General features: G+C 40.1%; 1 protein-coding gene across 2 annotated transcripts in view; it reads left to right on the forward strand.

The window, feature by feature from the left end:
* DGKK (diacylglycerol kinase kappa) overlaps window positions 1-12,163 on the forward strand; it is a gene marked incomplete at its 5' end in the record, with an annotated part of 139,464 nt that overhangs the window by 43,524 nt on the left and 83,777 nt on the right. For both annotated transcript variants that reach the window (XM_081042492.1, XM_081042493.1), the window contains 2 exons: window positions 7,704-7,814; window positions 10,220-10,300. In XM_081042492.1, coding sequence (XP_080898618.1) covers window positions 7,704-7,814; window positions 10,220-10,300 — 192 coding nt within the window. The remainder of the gene's footprint in view (window positions 1-7,703; window positions 7,815-10,219; window positions 10,301-12,163) is intronic.

Consider the following 12,163-nt stretch of genomic DNA (forward strand, 5'->3'; position numbering starts at 1 on the left):
TTTGCTGTTTTATTTGGGTAAGTGTAGCCCCCCTTGTGCCCTTATTTTCCTCATCTCTGCCAGGGAGGGAGAGAGAAAATTACTTCTTGATAAGGTCGAGAGTAGCTCTGAAAGTTAAAAGGCAGTTTTGTGGCAAGAGCATAGACTTTGAACAACATGGATCAGAACTCATATCCCTTCCCTGAGCCAAGTTACTAGTGGTCCCTCATAGCTGTAAAATGGCTTGTTCAAGGATTCACAATTCAATGCAGCAAATCTATCATTCAAACCCGTGTGAAGGTCTGGAAAGACTCAGCTGAGCTCTTCCCTCTTTCTGGTGGCTGCTCTCCCAGGGCAATTACCGAGAGCCGGGTTACTGCTTTCTGCACGTTGTCAGCCTGGGTCAAAATTGCTCACCTCCTCAACTTCCAAGAAATTAGTGATCCTTAACCTTCCTACCAAACTCCAATAATAAAAATAATAAAAAATAAATAAATAAAATTTAAAAAGGAAAGGGAGAGGGAGCAGAGAGATTTGAGAAGACATATGTTTTTAGGCTTTATGGGCCCATTGGGCTGGTTTTAAAGTTACCAACCCTTGATATTTATCTTATCAATGTACTTACACCAATGCAAAATGGCATGTATATACAGAGAGTCACTGCAGTATTGTTTGTGATAGAATAAGATTTTAAAATACTGTTCATCTATAATGAACTTTTTAAATAAATCACATTATATCCGTACCATGGAATACTATGTAACTGTAAAAAGAAATAAGGCAGCTCAGTATGTACCAATATTGAAATGGCTCCATGATACATTAAGTGTAGAAAGCAAGAAAAAAAACCATTGTGCATAGAATATTATGATTTACATAAAAAGAAAAAACGCATGTTATATGTTTGTGCGTGTGTATAAAATACCTTTTGAATGATATGTAAGAAACTGGTTAACATTTTTGCCTTTTCAGAAAAAACTTGGCGTCATTCTCAACTTTCTTTTACAATATTTCGCTAATACAGAGCAGGGACATGGATAATCCTCTATCGTTCTTCCTTATCACAGGAAGCCGTGGGAGGGATTTGCAGCTTCAATGCTTGCAGACTTAAGATCTGGCTTCTCAGTGCTCAAGTGACTAACAGGTCTTGATTTGCCCTTGACTGTTTTGGTTTTAGCACTAAAATTCCTGGGAAAATTGGGACAGTTCCTCGTCCTTCTTCTGTAGCCCTTAGCCAGCCAGGCTTGCTAGTGCCAGGGAGGGAAGCTCCCAGTAGTGAGATGAATGAAGTTGTGACACAAGTCCCTACCTCCACAATCCACAAGGGACTCACACTTATAAAGTGGCAGGCACAAGCTCTGTGAAATATCCTCATCTAACAGACAAGGAAATTGAGGCTCAGAGAGGTTAAGTGATTTGCCCAAGGTCACACAGCTAGTAAGTGCTGGAGCCAGTCTGTCTGACTCCCGCCACGTCAACAGGACCCTGGGGAATATAAAGCTTTCAGTGAAGCAGCAGGCTTGGCCTTTCTCAAAGCCTAAAGCACCCGGAGTTACATTTTAACTAAATCAAACATTGTTGCTCTGAATCAACTTTGGCAGGCCTGTGTTAGCAAATGGCTTTCTTTTCATCACCTTCACCCCCAAAGCAAAGAGAATAGATGTTCCAGGTTTTTGAACTGAAGGAGCCATAGGCAGCAAGCTGCTTTCCCCAGTTGTGCTCATAGTGGGAGTCTGGTTCTCAGTTGAGGAGTGATAAACTGCCCATCTCCAACTTGATTCAGCCTCCCTCCCAAGAACAGCATGAGAAAGTAACAGGTAGTGGTGCGTGTCTTGATGCTCACCTACTTTTTGATTGGGTGGGGGTGGAATTTAGTTTCGCTATGTAATAAGGGTTCCTTTTGCTAGAAAAGGTTAACCGCCTCCCTCAAAGCCTCATCCATCAAAACCCCACTGAGCCACAGAAAATCAGATATAGCAGATAATAGAAGCTTTGGGGATATGGGGGTAGCATAGGAAAAGGTCACGGCAGCAGCAGTACTTGCTCTTTCCCAGCTAAGCAGCAGGCAGGTGTTAATTATATATAGGAAACTGGGCTGCTTTACAGACCCTGTTGAGATATTTTATAGAAGATATTTTATAAATATGGAGCAAGGGAAGTGCTTACCCTCACTGTTGGCGACTAATTTATACATGCTGAGTTGTAGAGCAGCAGGAAGAGAGATCACCTGTGCCAGCGTACAGGAGTTTCAGGGAATAATGGATTTGGGGAGTGGCTTAGCAGAGGACTCAAAAGGAAACTGACACAGAGCTTTTCAAAGTTCTAGCTTTCTCTGCAAGGGTTGCCACAGTTCAGGCAAAGACATTTTGCCTGTACTTGGGACATGAATTACTTATGGCTTGATAAGTTCTGCATTCTTGGATTTGAATGACATCCAAATGACATCTGTGGTGATCGAATTCAGCATCACATTTAGTCCCACTACAAAACAGCTAGGCTTGAGAGTTTAAAAGTAGAGAGTGCAGTGCTATTTGGGTTTTAATGTCAGATAGAATTGGCAGGAAGGACTAGGAGGCCTGCCTGCAGTATGTTAGTTTAAGAAGCAGCAGGTGGATCACATGGCATTTCAATATGTACAAGGAACCTATGACCCTTCCAAACTTCTTCCTATCTGCAGCATGACAAATACTGCCACGGGAATGTGGCAGCTTGGAACAAGATGAGTGCAGGTATGCCCCCATTTTATAAAGTAGCTGTGTGCCTGTACAGGTGGTCACCAAGAAAAATTTCCCATATTGAATCCTGTTCCTCACTGCCTTTCACAATAACATTAGAGATGCGATTTCCTGACAAATATTTTAGCCCCAAGATGCAACAAAATCTCAACAACACAAAACAAACATTGACGATCTTCTTTGAGAGGAAAAATTTCAAATGTCTTGATAATGTTTCAGGAATAAAAATATATGGGCAAGCCACTTCAAGAAACTGAGGTTCAGGGTGTCTTTCCTGGAGCAGAATTGAGTCAGATGCCTTTCAGAGGGCCTCTGAGAGGATTCGATAACAAAAGTAAAAGCACTTTATCAATTGCAAAGTGCTGTATACATGTGAATTCTTGTTACTCTTCTGGTCAATCTTAGTCACTTTCAAAAGACAAAAAAGACTTCCTCTCACGCATGACAGATTACCATTTAGCAGTTTTAGTACTGAGTTCAGGAACACACACCCCCACCCTCTTTTTGAAAGTTCATTTTATGTCACTTTGCTTTTTATGAAACATCTACATTAGTGCCTGTTTTCGCTTACCAAAAGAAATTTGAAAAGGACTTTTGCTTTTACAAAAAAAAAAGCAAAAATAAGAATTCATTGCTTGTTTTGCAGCAGCCGGTCTAGAGGCAGCACACACCCTGAGCAGCAGGAGTGGCCCAGCCAGGCTCCTTCCCTGAGAACTAGCCTCCGCATCTCAGCATCAAGCCCCATAGCTTTGAACTGTGCCTGTGAGCATCTCTGCTTTATCTCGATTTATTTTGTGCATCCATGAGCAAGATATGTCCTAAGGTATCAGAAAAGCCTAAGAGAGCTTGTAAGGGAGGTGTACTTAGTATAAAACTGGACATAATTGTTATTTGAGGTTTTATGTGTTATTTGGTATAATTTGGTAGGTTCTTTTTTGGGTCTCGGGATGCTCAAAAATGTTTCCATGCAAATTAATGGTAATTACTTCTTTGCTTTACACCATTTCAGCTTACGAAAGGTTTTATAGGAACACTCTGCTTTTGGCTAGCCAGGGGGATAGCTCTGTATTCAGAGCTGTTCACAGAACACCGTATAATTCTTAGCAATTTATCGTCTTGTCTTTCAGGACGAAGTTTGGGAGGGGGTACACACTCTGTGGTGTACGTACTAATTAATCAGGCACTCCCAGTTTTCTTGTCTTGGGTAGAGTAGTGAAAAGAGCACAGAGCCCACCAGCATTCTATAATTGTGAATCCTCGAGCAAAGCAACGAAAGACACCCAAGCGTCAGATCTACCATCTGGAAATTAGAGGTAACACTCCACGTGGTTGTGGCGAGGGGGCAATGAGATGATGTCATCCGCAGGAGGCAAGGAACTGGGAAGCACTGTGTAAATCCGCTTATGGACCAAGCAAGGGCTCTCCCGCCACTGCCTCCCTTTGCAGGATGTGTTTATTGGTTTCTTCCAATTTTTAGCTTACATCCTTATTAAGTTTAGTGGCCCCGAGCAGGTAAAGGGTCATTTGTATGCACATATTTTATTGATTTGAGGTAACGCATTGATTGAGTGACTTTTAGCTTCTGCTTGTTCAAACTGGCTTCCAGGGACTGCTTATTGGATTTTTAAATCAACAATGGTTTATTTAGAAACAGTGATTGGGTTAATAAGTTCCTCCCAAAGTGAGATAAAGTGTAAAAGGAAAAAAGCTACAGGAACTTTACATTCTCCAAACTCAGGTTTGGATATTTGTAGAAGTTCCTAGTGGATGATACAGAGCCTGTGTTTAGAACTTAATAAACTCTTATATGGCTTTCTAACCTTTCCCCCTACTATACATAAATCACATCAACATTTCCCTGCTCCCAACTTAGTAATATATACCTCACATGTATAGGTATCTCACACACAAACTTAGAACTCATACCCTGCAACCTCCTCTGATGCCAGGAATACCCACCACTCACTTACTTTGTCCTCTAGGGAAAGTGACGGTAGATATAGTCAGAAATTGCAAACTGTTTGCCTGTGGGCCAACTTTGGCCTGAACACGTGTTTTTTTTTTGGCCCTCACAAGTTTTTATTTGTTTGTTTCTTTGTTTTTTTGTTTCTTTGTTTTAATTTAATTAGTTGCTAATATTTCGATATTATAAAATTTCACAAAATTTTAGCCTGGATTGCCAGTTTGTCTTTTAAAATGGAATGAGCTGGTAACACTGGTCAGCATTCAATCATAACAATCATCTAGAACTTGGCAGCAACTAGGCTTGAGCTCTCCAGTTCCCTTACTAGGTTTTGTTTCCTCTTCTGTTATTAACCAGCATTGAGTAGACAGCCCTGCACTTAAAGCTAGTGCATTCAAAGTGACCAGTTTATTATCATGGGACAGAGAAGAGATAATTGTGATTTGGCTGGTGTATCCAATGACAGGGTGTATGAGTGGATAACCACTGTCTTGGTGGAACCCCTCATTTGAACTAGAAGGTAGACATTTAGGGCAATGAACATGAAGCCCCAAGGCTCTTTCAAATGGTTCTCTGAGCTCACATAATTTTGTGTTTGTCTACATGAATTATCGTTCCCTCCCTCTCCACTCCCACTTACCCATACTTTTGAGACAGAGAATGTGCCTACAGTTTACTTACCTACCCCAAAGGGCCTAGCAAAAGGTGGAGTCATAGTAGGAGCTCAGAAAATATGAATGAGGCACTCTAGCCAATGATAGATGCATCACAAAATCTTTCTTTTCTTTTCTTGACTGTGACAAATGCTGAGTTCATGGACTGAGAACTGAAGGTTTTGATGATTTGCTGTGGCCTCAGATTAATAGATTAATTAATTGTTTTTGCTGTGTCCTTGCATGAATAACAGGATGTCATTAATTATCAGGGAAGAAGCAAGGGAAGAAAAGAGAACATTTCTTAAGTACCAGACAAGGGAATTAAAGAATGATCATTACTAAGGGTTGATGGAAGGAAGTAGTTGGGGAAAAGAGGCTGAATTCTACTTATTTCAGTGTTTCAAATCACCAGTGTCTGGGAATCTTCTTGAGGAACCAGAAGGCCCAGGTTTCTGGGAATCTTCTGAAGGAACAAAGCCTTTTCCTTGTTTTCTCATTGCCACCTCACTTCAACCTCCTACCCCTGAAAGGAACAGGAAAAGAAGAAAGCTGGATATGGCAGCAGGAGTAAGAGAAAGCAGTTGAAGTTGAAGGTGGCTTTAAACTGAAAATGGAGAGAAGGAGAAAACATCCAGCCAATAACTGTTAAATTAGCTATTACAGAGGATGTCATATATGACAGAATAAAAACAGTAGGAGAAGCATTTAGTAATTAACAGAGTAGAATAACTTTGGAAAGGGGCAGAAATAGTGGGTGTGGTTTCAGTTGTACAAGTTGGAGCAGTTAAAATGTTGAACTTAAGTCTCTAGCAGGAAGGGCTAGATATAACTGACTAAGTATCATGAAGACTTAGTACAGAAGAATATATGGCATCAAGGTGAGAGAGTTAGGATAGAGAAAACCAAATACCGTCATTAGTAGTGTATACCATAGGCCACCTGACCAGAGAAAGGAAAGAGTGATGTAATCACACTGTTTAGACAAGACTTGTTTTCTCATTGATGATTCAGTTTCAACCATGTAAATGTAATTTCTCACTTCTTCCTGCTATATTCCCCTTTCCCACAAGATTTTATTGTTCCCCTTGTCTTGATTCCTTGGCTCCATTATTTTATAAGCATCTCAAGGGTGGTACAATATTTGAAACTCCCGTAAGTTATCAAGAGGACTCAGGTAAACATGGATTGCTCATAAATTGACTTTTCAATTGACATACAGAGGTTCTGTCCATTAGTATTATCTTATTGGTTAGAAAGTTGAACATAGAGTGTAATCGATGCATGTATATTTGGGAGAACAGGAGTAGCAAAAAATTGTTTAGATCGGGGTCTCAATCCCAAATGCCTGCTGGATTCAGGACCCCATCTGAAGGGAGCAGCTGCTACTCCATTCCAGCAGATTGTTGCCATGTGAGAATATAGGTCCAGTGTTACCAGAGGTTCTGATTATTTTAAAGAAACAGGAAACTTGGATTTTAATATAAAATCTTCTGCCTTTTAAATAATATCAACTAATTAAAAACTTTGAAAAACACTAAATGGGCCAAACAAAATACTTCCTCAACCACCCAATGGTGAATTTAGATGATAGATGGAATTCATGGTAGAACCTTGATTTGGTGACTTAAACTACTAAGTCTTGCTCTTTGTCCATTCAGTGTGGGTTTGGTTCCAGCTCGGTGGGTGTGAGTACTTTTCTCAAATCATTAGAATCAGCCTGTTCAACAAGTAACTGAAAAAAATCAGTGGTCAGACCATGAGATATGTAAAGAAAGTAATCAGAAGGCAGTTCCTTTTTGGTTCTCTTTTTGCTCTCTCATCAGACCATGAATCTCTTGAAGGCCATGGTAAAGACTTTGGTTCTAAAAATGTTGGGAAGCTATTGGGGGCTTGTAAGCATGGAAGGAATGTGATCCAACTTAATATTCTAAAAAGAAACACTCTAAAATAGCCAACAAGAAGGCCCTGTCTAGAGCTACAACCTGGAAACTTCCAAAAAATCTGTCTTTACTTAACGCAGCCTCTTCCCCTACCATATGTTCTTTCCTAGGCATGTTGTTCTTATACTTATGTGTTAATGTCCCTCTTCCTCACCCCCTACCACCAATGCAGATGTTCTCCATGGTTTTTAGGCCATGTATCCTAACAAACTTATAGCCTGTATCATCTTGAATGGTTTATCCAAGAGTAACCAATGCCTTTTCTGATTGAACTAACTTCCTTGAGTTCTTTCCTGTCCCTCAGGCCATTTCTCAGATATATGACAGAGATAGAGCCTTCCAGATATCTGATCTTCTGAACTGAAAGCACAAGTGATATGGTCTTGCAAATTGATCTAATTAATCCAACTGCTATGCTTCTATCTTTCAGAAAATACTGAAGGAAGGAACTCTGCTGAAGAGCTGTAACTCCTTCCAGAGATGGAAGCTTAGATATTTTCTGGTTCGAGGACAAAGGCTCTGCTTTGCACACCATCCTGCAGTAAGAGAATACTATATTCAATTGGGTTAGTGGGTGGGTGCCAGAAAATGTTCTGTGAATTAATGGGCACATATGTAAAGATCTATTGACAAATATTAAGGCAAAAGTTGAAACCTTCTATTCTTCCTTTAACTTGTTCTTTTGGGCCAAATGGGGATGCTTTTCTCTCCCTTTCCTTTTCTATTTCCCTTCTCTTTCATAGATTCCTTAATTAGCTTCTATACCCAGAACCAACTACATAATTTATGGAGCCCAGTACAAAAGAAAAATGTGGGGCCCCCTTATTTAAAAAGCAAGCAGAAATGCCAGTAAAGACACTAAAATAAAAAGCGGTGATTTGTCAGGGCATCTTTTATTTATTATTAAATGTCATTATAAGTAAAAAATAATAATAATAAAATTTAAAAATATTAGCAATTTTATCATCCATCCATCCAACTAGTACAATGCTAGTTTTACAAGCAAATATAAAAGCATTTAACTCATATGAAGAGCCACCAAAATTGTATAATTTGTATTTAGTCGCTCAGACACACACACACACACACACACACACACACACACATATATTGTTCTCACCAGTACACAAAACTGCACAAAACTAACTCAACTGTTTTATTTCACATCTTGGTACTTACACATTCTATCAATACTCTCTGACTGAAAGGAAAAGGAACTATGAGTTTCTCTACCTCTCCTTTTCCTTCGATGTTATCATTTTCAGCATAAATGATTGATTAGTACAGGGAAGTAACATGAGTAAAAAAGAATACAATAGGGTTCATCGGTTGTTCATGTTTCTTAGAACACCATTGCTGTGTTTGAAGCAACTTCCGGTTCCAACAGAAAGTGTGGCCTCTCAAGGCTGTCAGCTCCCCTACTTACTCAGTCATAAATGTAACATGCATACCTTGTATTTTCTTTGAATCTTGCTGAACTCCCACATATCATGGTCCACTGGAATTCTATGCTCATGGGCATCATGAATGCAAATAGAGTGACAAGACATGGGGTGGGCAGACATATTGTGCATATCTCCTGTGCTCATTTTCATGACCTATTGTCCCACTGGATTTCACTTATAAAACACAAGTTCAATGATAAACTTATTAAGAATTTCAATATTGCAACAACAAAGCATTAAACCAATTATGGGGCCCTTTTGAACATGGGGCCCTGTATGACTGCACAGGTGGCATACCAGTGAAGCCAGTCCTATCTGTATCCATAGTACTGGTTTCCTAATGCTGGCTGGATGTTACCCGCCATGTTTCCCCCAAAATAAGAGCTAACTGGAAAATTAGCCCTAGCATGATTTTTCAAGATGAAATCCTGAACATAAGCCCTAATGCCTTTTTTTGGAGCAAAAATTAATATAAGACCCGGTCTTATTTTCGGGGAAACACAGTACTATAGCCTGTGTATACAGAGACAAAGGCCTCAAACTAGATGGGACTAACAACAAAGTCAAAGGCTGCCCGGTCGATGAAACAGGAGCTAATAACTCCTCTCTGCTCCAGTAGGCCCCTAGCTAGACCACATCCCATTATCTTCTCCAGCATAAACCTTTAGTTTTGAATAATTCTGAATTACCCAAGCCTTCGTATTAATCCACATAAAAGTTTTAGGAAGAGTCGTATTTGGGTTTAGTTTGGCTTGGTTGGTTTTCTCATTGCCACCTCACTTCAACCTCCTACCCCTGAAAGTAACAGGAAAAGAAGAGAGCTGGATATGGCAGCAGGAGTAAGAGAAAGCAGTTGAAGTTGAAGGCAGCTTTAAACTGAAAATGGAGAGAAGGAGAAAACACCCAGCCAATAATTGTTAAATGAGCTATTACAGGGGATGTCATCTATGACAGAATAAGAACAGTAGGAGAAGCATTTAGTAATTAACAGAGTAGAATAACTTTGGAAAGGGGCAGTAATAGTGGGTGTGGCTTCAGTTGTACAAGTTGGAGCAGTTAAAATGTTGAACTTAAGCATTAGCATAAAGGGATAAATACGACTAAGTATCATGAAGACTTAGTACAGAAGAACATATGGCATTGAGGTGAGAAGGTTAGGACAGAGAAAACCAAATACCATTAATAGTCATTAATAGTGTATACCATAGGCCACCTGACCAGAGAAAAAAAAGAGTGATGTAATCACACTGTTTAGACAAGACTTGTTTTGTCATCGATGACTCAGTTTCAACAATTTAAATGTAATTTCTCACTCTTCCTGATATATCAACAAAAATCATGATATGAAATAAATCCCAGCACTCAAGCCAAAACAATGATTGCATCATGACCATCAAAAATGCTTCTTAGTGTTTATGTATATGTATGTGTTTACTTTTTAAGTGTCTCTTTGTCTAATTAACCAGACGGTTCTTTTTCCCTCTCTCTCATATCTTTGCAGTTTGCACGCTTTGAAACAATTGATCTGTCTCAGGTCGCCTTGGCAGAAACTAGCTGTAGAAACCTTTCCCACAGTTTTTGTGTAAGTAAGATTGGGAATGACTGAATGGGCAGGGGTGGGAGCTAGCTGGGAAGCGAGGGGAGGTGAGTGGTGGTCGCCACACCCACTTGTTGCCTCTTAAGAGTTCAGGTTTCCCAAGTCTCCTTTGATCTCAAAGTGGGCGTGGAAATCCACTTAAGGTAGCATTACAAATGAGTGCTGAAGATTATTCATGTAAACAGTTTTACAAGCCCACTGATAGGTGGAAAAAGTGATGGCCCTGTTCCCTATTACCAGACAGTTATAAAGCTGAGCTGATTTTGGGGTTAGGGATAGTGACTATTACAAAAATCAATCCTCCTGATGAAGGTGATTTAGAAGAGTATCAGGGGGAGGCTTTCAAGAGACTCCAAATGTGTTGTAGAAATATCAGGATAATGGAGCTACACGACATTCTCTCTGATGAAACAGATAAGAACCTAAATCCAAAGTGAAAGTTACCCTATGCTGAGATTGCTGATGAGAATACCTCAAAGAAAGCAGAGGATTCTCTAGGGAAGTATTCAAGGGTTTGGCATTGCTGAAATTTCTTAAGACTTTGGTCGTTCAAGTGAATCCAGGATAGAAAGCTCACCGAAAAATAGCATGCCCACTGACCCAGGAATTCTCCTAGCCACCTCCTCCAAGAACTGTCTTCTCCCAGCCTCAGTGGTGGGTTATGGAGACTGGGGTTCCTCTTCAGGTGAGTGGAGGGTTATACCTAACAGACTAAAGAGCTATAAGCCCAATACATTTCTTCTGTGGCTGGTCCACATTCTATTCTCCTTTGAAAGAAGGGCAACTGGATAGAAGAGGGAGACCCTACTCTCATTTCACTCTGATTACATCACACTGACCCAGGGTAAAGCTGAGGATTCTGTTGATGCATTTCCCAAAAGCTTAACCTTTGGGTGATGAGTATACAGGCTAATGTTTTTGGTCTCTACTCTGCAAAGAAATCCCAAGGGCTAGGTTGTCCCTTAGCCTAATTAAAACCCAGAAGCATCCCCAAGAATCAGCCCCATACAAGAATGGGTTTGGACCAAAGGACTGGCTGTTGTCACAATTCCCACTAGTTCCTATTCCCATCTATTACAGAATCATGCTGTGCTACACGTGAAAGGAGAAAAGAACTGCTTGTTGATTTGGTGAATTCTAGTTCCAAGATTTAGGGAGAGGGGGTGCCAATAGAAAAAGCAAGTAGGGCCACTGAAGCAATGACTGATACTATAGCTATCCATGCTCCCTCCTGCCCTCTGGGAAAAGACCAAGTCCTGAGCATGGTCTACCTCTGCTAGATCCTAAGTATAGCTTTTTTTCATTTTTCCTACCTGGGTTCTCATGAGCAGGATTAAGAGAAACAACAGTAAAATTCATTTCAGGTTGTCCCTGACCATAAGAAAGAAACAAACCAGACTTTTAGGTGTCTCATTCCATTCTCACTATCCCCTCAAACAGAAAAAGGCACACCCTGATGAAGCATATACCCTTTTACAATTTTCAAGTAGACAGAACAGCAGTAAGTGAGTAGGATTTTCAGGCAACCTCACTTGAGTAATAGATGAATGCATGGCTTAGTGTTTAAAAACATGTGCTCCAGAGCCAAAGAGTCTGGATTTCAATTCTGGCTTAGCTTTTTATCTGCTAGGTGGCCCTGGGCAAGTCATTTAACTCCTTATGCCTTTGTTTTTCCTGACTACAAAGTGGGGGAAATGCTTATATCATGGAGTTGTAATGAAGATTGAAATAAATAATAAAGTACAATAAAACAGTGACTGGAATGTAGTAAATGCCATTAAAGTGCTATTTATTACTATCATCATTATTATTATTTTGGGTGGGTACCTAAGGAGCTGAGCTGCAAAT

The sequence above is a fragment of the Rhinolophus hipposideros genome, assembly GCF_964194185.1.
Source record: "Rhinolophus hipposideros genome assembly, chromosome: X".
NCBI lineage: Eukaryota > Metazoa > Chordata > Mammalia > Chiroptera > Rhinolophidae > Rhinolophus > Rhinolophus hipposideros.